At 35.2% G+C, this 22,840-nt stretch overlaps 1 protein-coding gene across 1 annotated transcript in view; it reads left to right on the top strand.

The window, feature by feature from the left end:
- Nucleotides 1–22,840, top strand: part of KCNH8 (potassium voltage-gated channel subfamily H member 8) — a 421,014-nt gene that overhangs the window by 273,467 nt on the left and 124,707 nt on the right. The window contains exon 7 of the mRNA XM_074195058.1: nt 1,848–2,055. Within this exon, the coding sequence (XP_074051159.1) occupies nt 1,848–2,055 (208 nt within the window). The remainder of the gene's footprint in view (nt 1–1,847; nt 2,056–22,840) is intronic.

Raw genomic sequence — 22,840 nt, 5'->3', positions numbered from 1 at the left:
AAGTGGCACAGTGGATAGAGCACCGGCCCTGGAGTCAGGAGGACCTGAGTTCAAATCCGGCCTCAGACACTCAATAATTGCCTAGCTGGGTGGCCTTGGGCAAGACACTTAACCCCATTGCCTTGCAAAAAAAACCCCAAAAACCCATTTGAATGTATACATATATATCTACATAGATATATATGTATATACCTTATCATAATAGCTCACTTATTTTGAAGTCAGGGATAAATTATGCTAATTTACAATTTACATGACTTAGGGCAAGATGCTACATTCACTGAACCTCAGTTTCCTTCTTTGTAAAATGTGGTGGTTAGACAATTTATCTCTAAGGTTCTTTTCAAATTTCAGTCCTACAATTCTAAGAAAATGTTCATTTCTTAATATCTGAAAATGCCTTTCAATACCCATGATTCCTACAATTTAGGAATCACTGCTACTCATATTTTATCACTGGAGCTTCAAGCCTTTCTTAGTCTCCCCTCTTGTCATCATGTTTTCAGAAATCTCAGAGTAGAATAGAGTACATCCATCAGTAATTAGCAAGTTCCCTTTCTCTGGAAGTCTTTGAACAGAGACTGGACAACCACTTTTCAGCTAGGTTGTGATGATCCTTGAATTTGAATTTGGTCAGGGTGTGATTCTAAATATTTTTACAAAGGTAGCATGTTTTCATAGATAGAAAGTGAGAGAGAGAGAGAGAGAGAGAGAGAGAGAGAGAGAGAGACATACATAGACGTAGAGACATACATACATAAAAACACATCATGATATCACTTTACCCCTTGAAACATTTTGGGTCCTTTAATATTTTGACCCTTAAGTCCCAAAGCTTCACAATTACAATATCAAATATCCATATGTAATCTTATCTAGTACTTCAATGGACCCATCTATCTGTGTAGAAATATATTAATATGAGTACATAAAGTCTTACATTTGAGCAAAAAAAATCTAAAAATCTTAGACTGGATTTAGGCTATTAGAAATTAAAAACTACACTAAGACTTTTGAGACATCCTGAATAATATGAGAAGTAGGGATAAGTTCAGTAGATCTGAAAGGAATCCAGGGGTCTTAGAAGACTGCAAGGTTCATATGACACAACAATGTGATGTAGAAGTCAAAAATCCTAATGCAGAATTGGACTATAGTATGAGAGGATGTAGCTTCTGGAAACTAGGAGACTGAGATGTTATGATCTTCTGACCTTGTTAGAAACCACTTTTAGTGTTCACTTCAGGTCTTTAGTTTTAGAAGAATGTTGATAAACTGAAGAGTGTCCAGAGGAAAGCAAACAGAAAGAAAAAGGGCCTTAAGTTCATGACATATCCAAATTGGTTGAAGAAATTTTTCAAGATTAACTGAAAAGAAGAGATAGGAATACTGAACTAGAGACATAAAGGCAAATAAAGAGATACTGAAACTCAAAGCAAAAAATGGACAATGTGGCAGAGCAGAATACTAAATTTGTAATCAAGAAGACAAGAGTTCAAATCTCATCTCTGATACATTAACTGTGGGACCTCTCTGTTCATCAGATTACTCTATAAAATTAATCTGCTAAATTGTAGAGAAGTTGTGATCTGCTTTGGTAGAAAGACTTCCCAAACAAGGACTCTTCATGATAAAATTTCAGAATTTTCACTTACCTATATGAGTGTTTGTATAGATATTCCTACAAATTATATATTCTGGAAGCTTTTACAAAGTACCTATAGATTAGCATTCATTTTACTACATAATTAACCAAACGATTGGCCCAAATGTCTTTGTCTTTTATAGTAGGCTTAAGAGAACCCTAGAATGAAATTAACCTGTTGGACTTGTCATCATCTCTCTAGGTGTCCCTTGTTCACCTGCTAAAGACAGTGAGATTGTTGCGTCTCCTACGACTACTTCAGAAGTTGGACCGTTACTCCCAACACAGCACAATTGTCCTGACTCTCTTGATGTCCATGTTTGCCTTGCTTGCACACTGGATGGCATGCATCTGGTACGTCATTGGAAAAATGGAGAGGGAAGAGAACAGCCTTCTGTCTTGGGAAGTTGGTAAGGGACTATGTTTGCCATGTCTTCTGTTGTTCTGTTTCATTTTTTAATTTTAAATTGAGGTAATCCTAGACCTCTCAGCAGATTACAGAGGAATGGGGAAAGGTCCACCAACTTATTTTATTCCGAATTTTCACTTTGGTATAAATCATTTCTCCTGAAAGAAATTTGTGGAACATTTTCCATTATCTTACCAAAGAATAAAGAAAATTCTTTCTAGTCAAGACAGTTGTTGGTAATTAATATTGTCTCTGCAGAAATGCTTAAATGATCATTTGTGGCACCAATTTGGCAGGCCCTGAGGCAGTTCTAGAAGCTATTTCTCATCTAGGCAACAAGCATCTTATCTACCTTTCTTAAGATTTCAGTCAGTGACAGAGAAGTAACAAAAGAGTTCTGCAAAGCAGCTGAAGCAAAGGGTTACTCATTGTTTTCCTTTGGAAAATAAAAGATTAAAGATACAAAGCAATGAAAGCCTCATTCAGTTTTAAGCTTTGAGAATTAGTGGAGTTATCAGAAACTTGTGTGTTTCCCACTGGGGTCCCTAAAACTTTCATGGCCAAGGTTTCACATCTGTACAATGAATATTTTTTAAAGGTTATCTGGCACTGCAGCAATATAAGCCTCTAGAAACATGTTTTACCCATCCTAAAAGTGTGGATTGATTGAATCATGTGTGGGGTATTAGAGGGAGGGTGGAAAGAAGGGAAGAAAAAAGACCTTGATTAAGCATCAACTATGTGAAGGGTACTGCCCTAAGGGCTTTATGAATACCTCATTTAATGGGCAACAACACTGAGGCAGGAGCTATTATTCTCCCCAGGAAACTGAGGCAGATAGAGATTAAGTTGCTCTAGGTCACACAGCTAGTAAGTCATTTCACTTACATAATTATCAGGAGGACTTTGGCTCATATATCATTATGTTCATTTTAAAGATTAGGCAATAAAAATAAAAACAAGTTCTCTCTAAGTGATATTTTCTGATTTACAAAACCTTTTCTCACAACACCGCAAAACATGTAGCCTAAGATGCTCATACCCACTTTAAAGACATATAGATAAGAAACAAAAGTATGAAGGGTAAAATGACTGATCCAAGGTCACAGAGCTATTAAGTTATAGAGCCAGATCTCATCACTGGAAGACTGGGGCTTTTTCTAAAACACCATCCTCTCCAAATAAGCTTCTAGTGGAAAATAAAATTTAAAAATACATCTCTTTAAAAAACACTATTAGAAAATAAAAATGCTGATATTTTTATTTCTCAGTTGAAAAATAGATTCTTCGACAGATGGACAGTGGCTAAAGCACTGGCCCTGGAGTCAGGAGGACCTGAACTCCAGCCTCAGATTGCTTGGCTGTGTGACCTTGGGCAAGTCGCTTAAACCCATTGCCTTAAATAAATTTTAAAAAAATAAAGTTTCCAAAAAATAGATTACTTATGTTCCTTTTCCAACCTCCTATCCCCAAAAAGTAATCTCAAGATTATAAAGAGAAAAACATCTGCAGAGATGACAAAATATGAGCAAACTTCTTAATTAAGGAAATTCTTCCTCATCTCATTCCAAGTATTTGGGGGGGGGGCAAAATTTATTTAGAGACCTTGTGTTGGCACTCAGAAAAGCAATGATTGTATCTTAGAAAAGATGGAAGCAACATTAAGGTTACAGTCTGGAGTCTATGGGGTGTTCAGGAAGCAGCCCTGGTACAAGGGTTTGCTAAGCCCTTTTCAGGTTTCTCATCTACCTTCACCCAACTCTCATCTGTGACTCCAAGAAGCTGTATCCTGTGCAGCAGTGGCTATACCTATCTTGACAAATAGATAAACCGGTTTGAAGGTAACCAACGGGCTTTAAACCCATTGGTGAGTTGGGGGAAGGATGTCAAGCATGGTAAGACTTCCTTTGGCAAAATGGGCAGATGAAAACAACTTGTTCTAACTGCTCTGAAGGAGGCTGAAGCACATACTGTGGAGTGCTTAGAACCTGGTCAGACCTCAAAGATGCCAAGGTCATCTGCTGCACCAGAAGTCATCACCAGTCATCCTCATCTGGACTTGGATAACTCTGAGAAAACAGTAAGATTATAGAGGCAATAGAAATACTGTGCTGAAAAGAGGAGAATATATGAAGTCCATAGCTCTGGTTTTATCACAGTAAGAAATCTTTCCATCAGTACAAATACACAAATCTTAGGGCTTAAGTGATGATTTTTCCAGGATCATACAAATAGAATATATCAGAGGGAGGACTTGAATAAAGATTTTTGATTCTAAGACTGTCTTTCCATTCACTGCAACAGTTCTCAATGAGTAATGCAGTAGCTCCTGGGGGACCCCTAGACACTTTGAGAGAATCTGTGAAGTTAATACTCTTCTCATAATAATTTAAAGTCTTTAAATTTCTAAAATAGTAAATATCTTCAACCATAACCTACATAAACAAAACCAAAAACAGTGAGAACAACTATGGAATCAGGATATCTCTCTCTCTCTCTCTCTCTCTCTCTCTCTCTCTCTCTCTCTCTCTCTCTCTCTCTCTCTCTCTCTCTCTCCCTCTCCCTCTCCCTCTCCCTCTCCCTGCCCCTCCCCCTCCCCCCTCCCTATCCCCTCCTCTCTCTCTCTCTCTCTCTCTCTCTCTCTCAATTCAACTGGTTAAAAAGATGGAAATAAGGGGCAGCTGGGTTGCACAGTGGATAGAGAACCAGCCCAAGAGTCAGGAGGACTTGAGATCAAATCCAGACTCAGATATTTAATAATTACCTAGCTGTATGACCTTGGGCAAGTCACTTAACTGCATTGCAATGCAAAAAACCTAAAAAAATAAAAAAGATGGAGATAGTACATGCTTTTCAATGTATGGCTGTAATAGTTCAAAACATCTTTCCAATCAATTCAACTAACATTTAACAAATACTGGCTATAGAAAAAGTGTTGTCCTTTGAAAAAAATGACTAAGTGAAAGGGTTCCTGGTCTCCATTCCACTATGAGGTCTGTGATTCTTGTTGTAAACAAGGAAATCAATACAAAATATGTCAAGATAAAGTGTATTAGTCAACAGTTGTATAGGAAGTAGTGTGAGCAATGTGCTTTGAAAGAAGCTAAAGACTTTGGCGCCTGAAGCATTATTTCTAAACATCACCCAAAATCATGCTCTTTTTTATTATAATCTTCACCATCATTATCAACATAAACATTCCAATATACAAAGGAAAAAAATGAGGATTTTATATGGAACTCTGGACTTTTGTGATGCACAATTCATTTTTCAACTTTACATGAATAATACTGAACATTTTTAAACAGCTTTAGGGTATATAAAACATTTGATATCGACTATTTTATCTGATCCTTACAAAAGTCCTGGAAAGGAACCAAGCATTTATTAAGCCCCTACTGTATGCCTGAAACTACTTTAAATGAATTACAAACATTTTCTCATTTGATTCTCTCAACATTTCTGGGAGGTAGGTGCTGTTACTATCATCATTTTACAATAAAGGAAATTGAGGCAAACCAAGGCTAAGGTCCATAACTGGTAAGTGTCTGAGGTCAGTTTTGAATGAGTCTTCCTGATTTAAGTAGTTCCTGACTGTATTCACTGTGCCGCCTAGCTACCTATTTCAAACAGGGTAATTTTGTAAACACAATTGCTCTATTTGTGTCCCTGTTTCAGGATATTTTTAAGATTTTCTGGAAAAGCTAGTTTCTTCAGTTGACTTTTGGCAGCTCATTTAGTTACTGCATTGATCAGGGTTCTGGGATCCTTCAAAGTTGTTTTTTCTTTACATTATCATCACATAAAATTTCAACCACTTTCTTGACACTAAAGTCACAGTGATATGGCTTCAGGAATAAAAACACCAGGCCTATGCTCATTACTTTTAATACATATTCAAATACTGACTTGTGGTCACCTGTTTTCTTTCAGGCATGACCTAATTTCTTTCAGGCCCCAGGACCATAAACCCATGTTAATTTGTCTAACTCGTCTAGCCTGTCAGGCTCCCAAAGAAAAAGTAAATTATCCCTTTCAGGTCAAATTGTGTTATGTGGGAAAAGATTCTCTTCTGTTTCTAACATCCCTCTCTTTCCACAAAGATGCATTCTGCCATGATTTCCCTTTTAACAAATATTTTGAAATAGATTATTTATTTTGAATATGTTTATATATCCAGGAAGCTAGTTAGAACAGTGGGTAGATCTTTGGAGCAGTAACCAATCTGAGTTTAATTATAATCTCAGATAATTACCAGTGACCTGTGCTTCAGTTTGCCTCAGTTTCTTCATCTGTAAAATGGGGATAATAAGAGACTCTATCTCCCAGGGTGGCAAGGATCAAGTAAGATAAGGTTTATAAAATGTTTAGCATAGTATCTGGCACATAGGAGGTACTGTATAAATGCTTATTCCTTTTTTTAATTCTTTTTCCTTATCCCATTAGAATGCAAGTTCCATTAGAATATACAAAGGAATTATTTTATTCTTTGTATTTATAAACCCAGTAGCCTAGCACATTACTTTTGGCATATAGTAGATCCTTGATAAATGTTTGTTAATTAATTTCTTTCTACTTTAAATAAAAAAGATAAAGCTATCTTCCCAACTCCCCATCTCCCCTGGTCACTATTTACCTGAACCAGATGGGAATGCAAATGTGTCTTTTGCTAAGGAGCCCTCATAGTGGCTTCTAGTCCCAATTCTGTTCCTAACTAGAGTATTTTTGGAAAGTCTCTTCACCTCTCTTAATTTTTGTTTTCTCCTTCTATAAAATGGGGAGGTCAGATTGCATGACTCCTTCCACTTCCAACATCCCATGGCTTTATACAAGAATCCACCAAATGCTCTTCATCTTTGTATCTCTTTCTCACCTAACCACCAGAGGTCCTGCCTTAATTAAGTTGAATTCATTGTCATTTTCCTTAGTAATTTTTATTTATTCCCCCACATACCCCCCCATATTCCCCCCATTGTGAGCCTCAGGGATACAGAACTGTAAAGAAAAGAATTGAATTCAAGTTCAAATGCACATTTCTTAAGCTCCAACTACATACAAATTCTCTAAGAGGAACTTTCAAAATCTTCTAGGCTCGAAATTTTGAACCCTCTCTATGTCATGGATCCCTTAGTAGTCTGGGAAGTCTATGAATCCTTAACATAATATATTCATAAAATAAAATACATAGAATTACAAAGGAAACCAACCAATAATGTTGAAATATAGTTATAATGGATTTGTAAGGTACCCAGATTCCAGGTTAAGAATTCCTGCTATAGTCTATCTTCCTATTTTATAGAGGCAACTGAGTCCCAATTCTGTAACATAAAGAGGCTGGCATTACAACTTTCCTTGTCTCTAAAAGCACCTGCATCTGATTATAGTTTTTAAAACTTTGTTCAGCTGAGATATGGGCACAAATTAAATAATTATGACATTCCCTGCTTAATTTCATAATGGGGCAGCTGAGAGTCTGGGATAATTTAGTTTTTCTATGTCATTTTCCCATTAAATTTCAATTTTAAATTTTCATTCAATTACCATCAATTCTCCTCCTCTCCCCAAAGCAACAAAAGAATGGTTTGAAAGGCTTGCTGTGTGAGCCTGTAGTTGGTTAAAGATGGGGAATACACATATTTTACACTGAAAAAAAAATAGAATATCCAGTTTAAAGTCTGTGATGACTTTTCCAAAAAAGAATTATCTTTTTCTCTTTAAAGTCAAACAGCTTATGTAGCAGATTATGTGAAAACTAAGGATTTTTTGTTAAATGCTCAAAACTAAATGATGCTAGTGTTGAGCAACCAGAGTAGCATCAATTGTTGCTAGGAGTAATTATATTTGCCTGGATATGGTTCGACTGGGTGTTTATATATATATATATATATATATATATATATATATATATATATATTGAAAGTTGGTACTTTTTTCCTCCCCAAATGATTTCATATATTTTGATTTTGTACAGTCAAATTCAATCATGTCTAACTTCGTGACGCATTTGGAGTTTTCTTGGCTGAGAAACTAGAGTGCTTGTCATTTCCTTCTCCCACTCACTTCACAGATGAGGAAACTGAGGCAAACAGGGTTAAATGACTTACCCAAGATCCCATAGCTAGTTAATGTCTCAAGCTGGATTTGAACTCAGGAAGTTGAGTCTTCCTGACTCTAGACCCAGCATTCTATCTACTCTACCACCTAGCTGCCCTGATTTTATATGTATACCTAACTGTTTATACATTGTAAACCTCCACCCACCTCAGAATTCACATTTTGGCAAGAATTGACTTTTATTATGGATTTGTATCCTCACTGGTGTAGGGAACCACAAGTCAGGAAACTTCTAGTATAGACTGGCTATTTATATTCCTAAAGATTTGGTACATGGAGAGGTTAAGTCACTTGTTCATGATATATCAGGGCATTGATTCACATCTTTCTGACTTTGAAGCTTACTCTCAATCCCATACACCTTGGTGGTGCATTTCTACTCTATTTCTATGTGTTTATTTTTGTCATCCTTAATATGGATGTTATATTTCCTCAATAACTAATCACTGATAATTGTCAGAATGGAGGAGAATAAGAATTCATTTCATTCCTACTGTGTTAGATACTGTTTCAAGGACTTTACAAATATCATCTCATTTAGCATTTAAAATGAGTGAAAATATATTTGTAGTCATCCTAACCATGAAGCAAAATCCATTGTTCTCTCTAGTGGAAATAAGTTCCAGAAACCTACAGATATTTATGAAGCATTTATTATGTGGGTTATATTGATAGATAATCACCAGGCCTGACAACCATTTGAATTAAGATAACCCTAGCCTTTATTTTCAACACTGGAATAGTAAATTCATCTCTTCAACTGTATATGTACTTATATTGTGGGTCATAACTTCTCCCCCATGTCTATGACAACATCCTTTTTTTCTTCTGATGGCTCGTTGGGGTGTAGAGATGACCTTTGGTTCTTGAAGACTGTGTCAGTAGACAGAAACTCTGATGGATCCCACCAGAACTAGATTGATTTTGATGTCTTTGGACTGAGAAGGGAGTTTTGACAAGTACAGTAGAGCATATTACCAACCTGGTTGAGTTTACTAATACTGGATATACTATCCATACAATGATAGAATGCTGACATTGGAGTCCAGAAGACCTTAGTTTGAATCCTACATTGAATTTTTACTAATTATGTGGCCTTAGAAAAGTCAAGTACCCTCTCTCATTTTCCCCCACTATAAAAAGGGAATAATAACATTGAAGGTTTTGAGAAGACCGAATAACATTTTATATATAAAGCACATATGAAAACTTTAAAGTGTTAATATTATTAGTAGCAGCATTGTTATTATTATAGTTTAAAGTAATGAATTTTTGAATTGTATCAACTCAAAGTTCCTTGGACTGAGCTACAGAAGGAGGGAGTTTGGGATATATCTTCGTACTGAATATACACACACTGATGAAATTAGAGATTCCTAAAGTATGTTAGCTCACATTAATCACTATAGTTGGTTGGTTGGTTCTTGATCTTTATTACAAAAGAAGACCAAGGTGACATCACTATATAAGAGATGAGTTACAGTTTTATTGACTGTTGCCGATCAGATTGATACAAACTCAGAATATTCTACCACACGTCTGGCACATAGTCTATGTGAATATCTTGTATGGTTACTCTAAAATTAGATATCTCACGTAGCTCACTTAGTGACATAGATAGTCAATGGATGGATATTACTGACTTTTTATGCCAATGCAATAATGAGCTCAACTGAGTTGTGATGTTCAAATTCTACTAGTCCTAGTTTCCAAATGTTTCTCTGATATGTCTCTGTTAATATTTTGAACTTTGAAACAAGGCTTTGCCTTCAAATTAAAAATTAAAGTTTGGAGAAGAAGGTGCTTTAAAATTAAGAAAAACTCATTTCTCTGTACTTAGACTTGATAACCTGATCATACATTGTAGATGTTTAGGGTATCTCAATCATTAATTTTTTTAAAAAAAGAATTCATTAATTTAGAAAGAATGTAATATGGATTGGATAAGATAAATTGTGTGATCCCCTTCTGACTTTCAAATTCTGAGATTCTATGGTTTTATCATTTGGACCTTCCAAGTACCAATTAATGGTGATTGACAAATCAAAGGAGTTTATTTTAATGGTTCTCTCATGACTTCTGGGTCCATGCTCAAATTATGTCAAGAAATTGAAGCCCAACTTAAACTTGTGAAGCTATGATTAGATCATTTCAACAATTTCCCACAAAGAGATAATGTGACAAGCTATATAATTCAATAAGGATATAAATTGTTTATTTGGGGAAGGGGGTCTGGTTGAGTTTTAAATCCTATTTTATTATATCACTCAATCTGTAGATTATTTTCCCAATGGAAGACATTACAAAAGAAAAATCAACAAAAAATCCAATGGAAGCTATTTTTTAAGCAAAATACTTTCTCTCATAGTCTTCATCAAGGCAAATCTATACTTAACTTGTCTTGAAAGTAGCCTAGGAATATTGGTCCTCAGTTCTCTCTAGTGCTATAAAGTACAGTTTGGTATTGCAGAACCCTGTTCCACAAGCTTTTCCTTCCTTCTTCAAACCCATAGACTTATTAGGACACTTTGCACACAACTAATGAAGCAAGGAATGGCAAACAATCAAAGCCAGAGGGATAGAATAGTGTTAACTTAAATATAGAATTAAGCCAGAATTCATCATTAATGATTCAAAGGGTTACATATTGAGAGGTAAAAAAGATTTGAACCCATCTAACCTGACCTCTTTTATAGATGAAAAAAACTGAGGTTAAGAAAGATAGAGCATGGGGCAGCTAGGTGGCGTAGTGGATAAAGCATCGGCCTTGGAGTCAGGAGTACCTGGGTTCAAATCTGGTCTCAGACACATAATAATTACCTAGCTGTGTGGCCTTGGGCAAGCCACTTAACCCCATTTGCCTTGCAACCACCCCCCAAAAAAAGGAAAGATCAACTCATAGAATTACTCAAGTGGAAGTTGGAGTCAGATTGTGGATGACAGATAAAGGGGTAGATTGGGATGATGTTAGAAGCTGACAGTGTGATAGGCAGGCACAGTTTTGGGGTGATGAAAGTCAAATAATACCACACATACAGGATATCTTCTGAATGGTCCATGATGTAATGTTGTAACATGGTACAGAACAATTACTGAGAATTCTCCCACTGGGATCAAATAGAGTTGGAGGACCAAGTTAAGGTTCTGGGTGATATGGGGATTACAGTGTGCCCCGGGTACATTATCCTAAATATCGGGATTACTTAATTGTAGGCATTCTTCAAGGTTCTGTTGTAGATCCCCTAAGCTTTTCTCACTATATTAGTTATTAACATCTCTATGCACATGACTCCCTAATCTATCTATCTATCTATCTATCTATCTACATGTAAACACACACATATATGTGTGTGTAAATATATATGTAAATAAATATATTAGACCATATATGTGTACATATAAAAGCCCCAATTTCTCCCCTAAAATTCAACCCTACATTACTAATTGTCTATAAGACATTTTAAACTGAATTCCAAGCATTATCTCAAACTATACAGATTCCAAGTTATACATATTCTCATTCCTTTCAAATGACTCTCTTTAATATTATTTTATTTCCCCCAATCACATGTAAAGACAATTTTTTAATTCATTTTTTTGAAAATTTTGAATTTCAAATTTGCTCCCTTCCCCCCAAGATGAACAATTTTATATAGGTTATTTTTCTACAATCATGTAAAACATATTTCCACATGTCATATAGCAAAATAGGAAGACTAAAAGCAAAAAGCATGAAAAAATAAAGTGAAAATATTATGTTTTAATGTGGATTCAGACTCCACAGTTTCTTCTCTGGATATGGATACCATTTTTCATTATGAAAAATTATCTTGAATCATTGTATTGCTGAGAATAGCTAAATCATTCGTAGTTGATCATCCAATAATATTGCTGTTTAGTGTGTACAATATATTCCTGATTCTGCTCATTTCACTTTTCATCAGTTTATGTAAGTCTTTACAGGTTTTCTGAAATCAGTCTGCTCATCATTTCTTATGACACAACAGTATTCCATTATAATCATATAACAGAACTGGTCAGTCATTCCTAATTTGATGAACATCCCCTTAGTTTCCAGTTCTTACCAGCACAAAAAGATCCACCATAAACGTTTTTGTAGAAATAGGTCCTTTTCCTCTTTTTTAAATTTTATTCTGAACTTAAGGAATAAAACAGGCATTTCTATAACATGGTAGAAATAAGGGAAAAAGATGATTGCACATCAAACTGCATATCTATTCTATACAACTTGTTATTCCTTTTAAATATTATAATAAAGGGGCAGCTAGGTGGTACAGTAGATAGAGAATCAGCCCTGAGTTCAAATGTTCCCTCAGCCACTTAATACTTGTTTAGCTGTATGACCTTGGGCAAGTCACTTAACCCCATTGCCTTGCAAAAGTCCAAATAAAATTATATAATAAAGTTATGTAATTTTCTTTTTTCCCTTTTTTCTTCACTCTTCCCTGCCACTCTAGAGATGGCTACCATTAGACAAAAATATGTAAGTATGTATATGCATATATATGTAAAAATCATTCTGTACATGTCTATTTATCAATTCTTTCTCTGTATGCAAATAGCATCTTTCTTAATTTGGGTATTCATAATAGTCAAAATGCCTTAATCACTCAAAGCTGCTCTTTTTTGTTTGAAATTCAAGTGAAGGCATTTATTTGGGGGAATCATGATCCCCAGCAGTAGACTGGCCTTCCAAAGGGAGACAGCCTCAAAGTTGCTCTTAAAACAATATTGCTGAGTACGGTGCAGTCTTGGTTCTGCTCATTTCACTCGTCATTACCTTGTTCAAATCTTTTCATTTTCTTTCTAAACTAATTGAGCTCATCATTTCTTACAGAAATATATTATATAGTTTTCCATATTATATAGTAATTATATATTATTATTATACGTTATATAGTATTCCATAAGAATCTTTGAGATATAAATCTAGAAGTGATATTGGTTCATATGAGATTGATTCTTCCTTTTAACTTGTCACCAAATATAACAGAGTGAGTTTCACTGATCTGGACACAGAGGAGAATGCTAGCTTTGAAAAATATTCTCACTGCTAAATACTTATTACTCAGCACCTGAAGCATAGTGGGTAGAACCTAGATGGTCATAAATATACAATATGCTAGCTGATTAACAAAAGTGTTAAAAGTCAGTTTTGAGATAACACTCTCAAATTCCCCAGCATCCTTTGAAATGACAGGAGACCAAATTGAATCCTTTTCACAAGAACTTTAAAACTCTTAAAATTATAATAGTCAACTCAAAGCTGAGTGGACTGCTTTTAAATTATTTTGATTTCCTGTATTTCATGAAATATTTTTAAGAAGTATGATTTCTTACGTTACTATTGACTCTTTGTTCACCTCCTCTTATCTTTAAAATAACCCAGAAATAAATCCCTCATTCACCAGATAATCTGAAGCTTTCAATTTGGAATATACTTTCAAGTTCTATAGTATTTCAGTATACAGACACTTTTAGCAATCTCATTTTTTAAATGTTCCCTTTTTCTGCATCTTTTTTCCCATTTAACAAACAAATTATTTTAGTTACCACCAGTCCATTTATATCCATGGAAGCCAGATTTATGAATCTGTTAACACTAAAGAAAAACATGAGCAATATAAAATCCTGAATAAAAAAATCACTTGGCAAATTCATCCATCAATGTTTGGTTTCCTAAAAAAATTGAGACAGTTGCTCATTTCTCCCAGAGTTGATTCCTCCAGGGACATTGGGAGTCTTAGAATCACACTTTCAGATACCTTCCTATTTTATAATCTGGTAGTCTATATAACTCAGGGATGAGATAGATGGTCTCAGACTTCTTCTCCCTTTGCCATAAATATATCAATGTGGAGAGGACACAGCATTGAAGTCCACAAATACCACTTTTGAGACTTACTGCCTATGAGACCCTAGTCAAATCATATAAGAGAAAAGGACCAAGCATTCATTAAGTTCCTTGGCTAAGGATTTTCCAATTCCCAAATACAGTGAATACACACCAAAGCTAGTTGTAGCACCAAAATTCATGAGTCTGAGACAGCAATGAGAATTCAAATGAAGTAGCAGAAATTTTCATAGGATTTTAGTAGAGCTAAAGGGGTCTTTAAATGTCATCTAGTCCGAAGTCCACATTTTATAGGTGAGGAAAATGGGCTTCAAGGAGGTGGTGACTTGCCCAAGGTCATACAGATAGTAAGCATAACAATAATTTGAAAGGTCTCAATCCAGAGTCAGTATTTGTGTCTGCTATACTGCCCTGATTGGGACATTAATACCAGATTAGGAAACAAGGTACAAGGACAATTCTTGGGTTGATTATGTCTTAACTACATACTAAAAAGCTTTCACATTCCCCTGTTATCTCTAAGGTAAAATAGCAATTCCTTAGCATGGAATTAAAGATTCTCCGCTACCTTACTCTGAATGAGCTCTGCAATTTATTCCATGTTATTCTCATTCATGTACTCAACACCCCAGCAAACAGGAAGCTAGCTATCCAAACTCAACTGACTACCTTAGAGCTCTGAATTGTCCAATTTCAACTCACCACCTTCCAATTCTGCAAATTGTCAAAGAGCACTCATTTCCCTTCCCTCCCCCACAGCTGAAAATAAGGAACTCCTTGCTTATTTCTGCCTTTAGAAGTGCTTATCATTCCTCAAATCTATTTTCTCTTTTTTCTAGTCTCCCAAAATGAAAACGTGCTCTAGCTCCTCAAATTTTCTTGGAACATTTCATTAAGATTTCTCCTTTGCCTTGTTCTGGGATAATGCTTTCTTAGGTATGTTATAGAGGGTCTCTTAACTGTTGAAGATATTGAAGGGGAGAGTCTCTTAGACCCAAGTTGGGCTAAATAATCTCTGAAGTTTCTTTCAACTAAAATCTCATATTTCACAAGTTAGTTATTTTCTAATTCTGACCATCATCAGGCCACTTCCTATCTCTGTACTTCAGTTTTCTCTTCTGGAAAATGAGGTGGTTGGACTATGTTTTAAAGTCTCTTCTAGTGTGAATAGTCTGATTATGTTTGTAAGTTATATCCACATCCCTTCAAGTCTTTGGAGAAATTATTATTAATTCATATATGACTTAAGGCAAAGAGACTTTGGAACAGATGGAGTAAGAACAGTGGAAGGATCACTGAGCCCTGTAAATTATTTTCAGTAAACTGATGAAAGAATTTTATGAATAAATAGAATTATTTTGACATACTTGTTCATCATTGAAAACTAACACAAGTAAATATCTTTCTCATCCTTGCCATCCTCCCTTTATCCTTTAGGATTATTCATCAGGAGACCTAGGAGGATGAAGATTTCAGATGGCAAGAGGCCAAAAGGAAGCAAGGGGATAAACCTAGTCCACTGGGCTGTGGCAAATATAGGGACTGCTTCACTGTTTTAACTATACTGTGATTAAGAAGGCATGATTACTGACTAATACAGTTCTTCCAGTCAAGTGATAAGAACAGCTATCATTTCTATAATATTTTAAGGATTGCAAAGTGTTTTACAAGTATTATCTCATTTGATCCTCTCAACAGCATATAGATACGTGTTTAATCCGCAGTTTTCAGATGAGAAAACTGAGTCAGATAGAGGTTAAGTGATTACCCAGCTAGTAAATAACTGAACCTAGATTTGAACTCAGGTGTTCCCAACTCGGGGTTACATATATTTGAATCACCTAGCTACCTAGAAATTCACCAACATGGATCTTTTTCATACCTAAGTCCCACCAAAAATTTTTTTAAATTACTCAACTATAATAAAAAAAAATACTTTTAGAGCAATGTATCTCTACAACTAGGAAAAGACAAAAGTTAGTTGATCTTAATGGCCATGATGGTTCTTGCTGTCAATCATTTGGTATATTGATATACATATATACATATATACATATATATATGTGTGTGTGTGTGTGTGTGTGTGTGTGTGTGTATATATTTTTTTTCCAAATGAGTGATCTAGTTTTATTAAAAAGTCATTTGATGGGGCGGCTAGGTGGCACAGTGAATAGAGCACCGGCCTTGGAGTCAGGAGTACCTGGGTTCAAATCCAACCTCAGACAATAATTACCTAGCTGTGTGGCCTTGGGCAAGCCACTTAACCCCATTGCCTTGAAAAATCTAAAAAAAAAAAGTCATTCGAGGGCAGCTTGGTGGTACAGTGGATAGAGCATTGGCCCTGGAGTCAGGAGTACCTCAGTTCAAATCTGGCCTCAGACACTTAATATTTACCTAGCTGTGTGGCCTCAGGCAAGCCACTTAACCCCTTTGCCTAGCAAAAATTTTTTAAAAAGTCATTTGAAAGAGGGTAACAGCATAAAGTGGAAATAGAAAGACCTTAAGTCTTATCCTTAGTCAGTAACTAACTTACTGTGTAACCCCAAGCAAAACACTGAACCTACTGGGTTCCTAAATTGGAAAAAAATTGGACTAGGAGATCTCTAAACAGAATTTAAGTTCCTTGAGGACAGGAACCATTTCTTATTGTCTGAGTTTCCCGGAACCTATTTCAATGCCTACATCAAAGTAAGGCCTTAGTAAATGCCTATAGAATTTAATTGAATTTAAGATCTTTTCAGCTTGAGAACTCAATGCCATTTTCTTAGTTAAAACTTGCATGCCTGGGTTGTCATTCTGAAAAGCTAAATTACACATCACCTTCTGGAAAAGATGCCTTAAGGTTATATAGGTGTCATCCATCATATATATCAGACTTAAAGAGTGTCAGAATTTGAACAGACATCCAAAGCCAGCCTATGCCTAAGGAAGAATGACTTAGGTAATGTACTCAAGAAGTGGTCAACTAGAGGCAGCTAGGTGGTGCAGTGGATAGAGCACTCGACCTGGAGTCATGAGGACCTGAGTTCAAATCTGACCTCAGACACTTAATAATGGCCTAGCTGTGTGGCCTTGGGTAAGTCACTTAACCCCATTGCCTTGTAAAAAATAAAAATAAGAGAAGTGGTCAGCTAGCCTCTGGTTGAAGAGCTCCATTGATGCTTAAACCATTATCTCCTGAAATCACATATCCATGGCAATTTTTAATAGATCCAACTGTCACAAAGTTTTTTTTTTCCCTTTCTATTGAGCCTACAGCTGCCTCTCTGTAACTTTTATCCATTGCTGAAAGTAAATCTAGTATGTGAAATGGGCAGCTAGATGACATATTGAGTAGAGTAGTGACCCTGAAATCAGGAGGACCTGAGTTCAAATGCAGTCTTGGACACATACTAACTGTCACTTAGCCCAGATTGCCATCCAGCACCACCTCTGGTTATCCTGATTTACATCTGGCCACTGGACCCAGATGAATCTGGAAGAGAAATGGAGGCTGGTGGCTTAACACAGCTCCCCTCACTCAAATCCAATTCCTGTGCATGTCATGGCATCACCTCCCTGAAATCATGGTCTTCTTCAAGAACAATGAACAAGCATCAACACATCATAAGAAAATGTACTATCATTCAGTCAGCCAAAGTCATCAAGCATTTATTGTGTACCATGGGTAAAGGTACTGTTTTAAGTGTTGGAATTACAATTGCAAGCAAAAATATAGTCCCTGCTTCAAAGATCTTAAATTATAATGGAAGAAGACAATACATATAAAAGATGCTCAAAGGAGAGGGAGCGAGGAAAGCTAGAACTATAGTGTGGAGAGAAATGAGACTGACTGGTCTTAATGCCCTCTTTAAATGGAAATACTAGGGAAAATCAATCGGAGGTAGAAGATATAGATACAGATATTATGATACAGATGAAGGTTGCAAAGGAGCATTCATATTATGGGGTGGAATTATTGACCTAGAAGGGACTTCAGAAATTATCAAGTCCAGCTTCCTCATTTTTTAGATTAGTAAATACAGGTCCATAGAGGTGCAATGACTTGAATTCTTGCAGTATAAATTTTGTAGATTCTTTTGGCAACATCACCTCACAAACATACCTCCACCATTTGGAACATTAGAACCAAGGATTGGAGGCAATATGACATAGGAGAAAGCATTGAATTTTAGAGTCAAAGGACCTGGATAAAGTTCTCAGATCTATTAATTACTACCTGTATGACCTTGGGAAGACACTTCAACTCCCTGTTCCTCAGTTTCCTCACCTGTAAAGTGAAAAAATCATACCAAATGATTTCAGTTTTTTGACTTGATAACCAAATGTATTTAGTACCATCTTTCAAAGCTTGTATACATTCAGTCCCCAAATTCCTGTACTATTAGAATTCCAAATGCCCAGTTCAGGGTAGATTTCAGTTTAACCTATTCCCCACCAAATTAATGGTATTCTAAAGAAACACCTCCAATTTTACAATAGAAGTCAATGAGAAAACAAAACTAAATAAAATGCAATTTAACTTTACAAAAAACTTTTCAAAAATGAATTGCAGCCTTCAGCTGGGGTATCTCCATAATACTTCAAAGCTGGGATTAGCCATTTTCTAATGATAAAACATACCAGGAAAAATAATAGCCTAATTGTTGTCAGATTTAAAGAGGCTAGTTTGGGACAGAACAAATTGCATCCCTTCTAAACCTGGGTCATTAGGGTTAACTTTAGATTCCCCTGTCAAACCCCCACTTTGGCGTCATTTCTTATCACAAATAGTTATCTCTTCAAATTCCTGCATCAAAGGACTTGATATAGTTGAGAGTGAGCTAAAATTGCTCAGCTATTTTAGTGGTGCCACTTAGAATATTTTAAGGCTTGCTAAGCATTTTAAAAACATTATCTCACTTTATCATTGTATCCAATCTAGGAGGCAGGTGTGACTATTACTTGCATTTTACAGATGAGGTAGATTAGGTAACTTGCCCAAGGTCACACAACATAATAGATTTCTGAAGTCGATTTGAAATCATTAACCTACTCACCTATGAACTTATTCACCATGTCACTTAGCTAAAAGAGAACTAAATTGTTATTTCCTTGTAACATAATCAGGAAAAATAGAGGAACATTTTGGATCTTAGCTTGGCCTCTTTAGACAACTTTGAGATTCTTCATGTTCTTCCCAGTAATATTAACTTGTTCTAGCTGAATATTCTACAGTCAAGAATTGCTTTCATCATGCTTACATTAAAGATGAAGAAACTTAAAAATTGTGAGTTCCTCACCATTATTAAGCCAAAGCAGCAAATCTCTTTTCTCAGAAAAAGGGATGTAAATGAGAACCAACAGTACACATAGTGGATCGGCATATGAAAAATGCATGATGTAGAAGAGAATCTTTATTTCAAGCAGCAGCATCCTGGTCCCCACTCACAAAAACTAAAGATGATGGGGAATACGTTAGAGATTCTAGAAAAGTAGAGGTAAGATGACTCCAGACCAACAGGAATATTAATGGGAAGAAATATATTCAAGAATTTAAGAACACTGATTCCAGAGTCAGGAAGCTGTTATGGTTGAGTTATTTTTGAATCATGCCAAATTCTTTTCTAATAATTAATCATTAATTTATTTATTTTTGAATTTTTCAATTTCTCCCCTAATGTCGCCTCCTTCCCCCCGCCCCCAACAGAGAAGGCAGTCTGTTAGTCTTTACATTGTTTCTATGCTATATATTGATCTAAATTGAATGTGTTGAGAGAGATATTTAAGGAAATAAAATATATAAGAGGTAGCAAAATTACATAATAAGATAATGGGTTTTTTTATTTTTAATTAATTAATTAAATTTAATCTTTGGTCTTTGTTCAAATACCACAATTCTTTCTCTGGAAACATGCAGATACCCCAAATTTATCTCTGATTGTTGCACTGAAGGAGTGGGAATCCATTAAGATTAATCATCAACCCCATGTTGCTGTTAGGATATACAATGTTCTTCTGGTTTTGTTCATCTTACTCAACATCAGTTCATGCAAATCCTTCCAGGCTTCTCTGAATTCCCATCCCTCCTAGTTTCTAATAGAACAATAGTGTTCTATAACATACCTATACTACAATTTGTTCGGCCATTCCCCAATTGCTGGACATTCATTCACTTTCCAATTCTTTGCCACCACAGAGCTGCAATGAATATTTTTGTACAGGTGATGTTTTTACCCTTTTCACGATCATTTAAGGGTATAAACCCAGTAGTGGTATTGCTGGATCAAAGGGTATGCACATTTTTATTCCCCTTTGCCTGTAATTCCAAATTGCTCTCCAGAAAGGATGATTTCAGTTCCACCAATAATGTATTAGTGTCCCAGATTTCTAACATCAGTCATTGTCCTTTCTGGTCATATTGGCCAGTCTGAGAGGTGTGAGGGAGTGCCTCTGCATTTTCCTCTAATAAGTAATTATATATAGCAATTTTTCATGTGACTATGGATCTCCTTGACTTCTTCATCAGTAAATTACCTCCACATATCCTTTGATCACTTGTCAATTGGGGAATGGCTTGGATTTTTTTTAATAAATTTGACTCAGATCTCTATATTTTTTAGAAATAAGTCTTTTGTTCAGAAACACTAGTAGGGGCAGCTAGGTGGTGCAGAGACCAGTCCTGAAGTCAGGAGTACCTGAGTTCAAATCTGACCTCAGACACTTAATAATTACCTAGCTGTGTGACACTGGGCAAGTCACTTGACCCCACTGGCTTACAAAATCTGAAAGAAAGAAAGAAAGAAAGAAAGAAAGAAAGAAAGAAAGAAAGAGAAAGAAAGAAAGAAATACTAGTTGTAAAAAGTGTTTCTCAATTTACTACATTTCTTTTAATCTTGGTTATAATGGTTTTGTCTGTGTAAAAGCTTTTTAATTTAGTGTAATCAAAATTATCTAGTTTGTTTTTAATGATGTTCTCCATCTCTTCCTTGGTCATAAATTGGTTCCCTTTCCATAGATCTGACAGGTAAACTATTCCTTGAATTCCCACTTATAATATTGTCTTTTATGTCTAAATCCTGTATCCATTTTCATCTTATCTTGGTATAGGGTGTGACATATTGGTCTAATTCAAGTTTCTGCCATTCTAACTTCCAATTTTCCCAATAGTTTTTATCAAAGAAAGTTTTATCCCAAAAGCTGGACTTTGAGTTTATCAAACAGCAGATTATTATAATCATTTCCTCTATCTCTTTTGCACCTAGTCTGTTTCACTGATCCACCACTCTATTTCTTAGCCAATACCAGTTTTGATGATTTGTGCTTTATAGTATAACTTTAGATTTGGTAGGGCTAAGCCACCTTCTTTTGCATTTTTCTTCATTAAATCCCTGGAAATTCTTGACTTTTTATTTCTCCATATGAATTTACTTACAATTTTTTTCTAACTCATTAAAGGAATTTTTGGGAATTTTGATTGGTAGGGCACTAAAATGAGTAGTTTAATGTAGGTAGAATTGTAATTTTTATTATATTAGTATGGCCTAGCCATGAGCAGTTGATATTTGCCTAGTTTTTTTTTTAAATCTGATTTTATTTGTGTGAGAAGTGTTTTGTTAATTATTTTCATGAAGTTTCTGAGTCTGACTTGGCAGGTACACTCCCAAGTACTTTATATTGTCTAAAAGTTACTTTGAATGGGATTTCCCTTTCTAGCTCTTTCTGCTGTATCTTGCTAGTCATATATAGAAATGTTGAAGATTTCTGAGGGTTTATTTTATATCCTAAAGTTGCTAATTGTTCCTAGTAGTTTTTTAAGATGATTTTTTGGGATTCTCTAGTTATACCATCAAATCATCTGCAGAGTAAGAGTTTTGTCTCTTCCTTCCCAATTCTAATTCCTTCAATTTCTTTTTCTCCTCTTATTCCTGAGACTAACATTTCTAATGTGATGTTAAATAGTAGTGGTGATAATGGGCATCTTTGTTTCACCCCTGATCTTATTGGGAAGGCCCCTAGTCTATCTCCATTGCATATAATGCTTGTTGATAGTTTCAGATAGATACTGCTTGTTATTCTAAGGAACAATCCATTTATTCCTATGATCTCTAGTGGTTTTTAGTAGGAATGGGTGCTGTAATTCATCAAAAACTTTTTCATCATCTATTGATATAATCATGATTTCTGATAGGTTTGTTATAATTAATTATATTTTATTAATTATATATTAAGTATTATATTAAATGGATCATATTATATTAAATTGATCATATTAATATATTAATTATTATATTGACAATAATTTATTTTAAATAATTGTATGTTAATTGTAATTAATTATATTATATTAACAGTTTTCCTAATATTGAAGCACCCCTGCAGTCCTGGGATAGTTTGATTGATAGATAGATTGATCACAGTGTTATTGTCCTAGTGATAATTTGCTGTAATCATTTTACTAAGATTTTATTTAAGATTTTTGCTCCTATATTCATCAGGGAGATAGGTCTATAATTTTCTTTCTCTGCTGTGACTCTTCCTGGTCTAGGTATCAGCACCATATTAGTGTTATAGAAAGAGTTAGGCAGAGTTCTGTCTTTGACTATTTTTTCACAGTTTACATAGAATTAGAACCAATTGTTCTTAAATGTTTGATAGAATTCACTTGTTAATCCATCTGGCCCTGGAGATTTTTTCCTTAGGGAGTTCAATAATGGCTTGTTGAATTTCTTTTTTTTCTGAAATAGGACTGTTTAGGTATTTAATTTCCTCTTCATGTAACCTGGGAAACATATTTTTGTAAATATTTATCCATTTC

Source organism: Macrotis lagotis, chromosome 7 (assembly GCF_037893015.1).
Source record: "Macrotis lagotis isolate mMagLag1 chromosome 7, bilby.v1.9.chrom.fasta, whole genome shotgun sequence".
NCBI lineage: Eukaryota > Metazoa > Chordata > Mammalia > Peramelemorphia > Peramelidae > Macrotis > Macrotis lagotis.
This window is presented reverse-complemented; position numbering and strand designations above follow the sequence as displayed.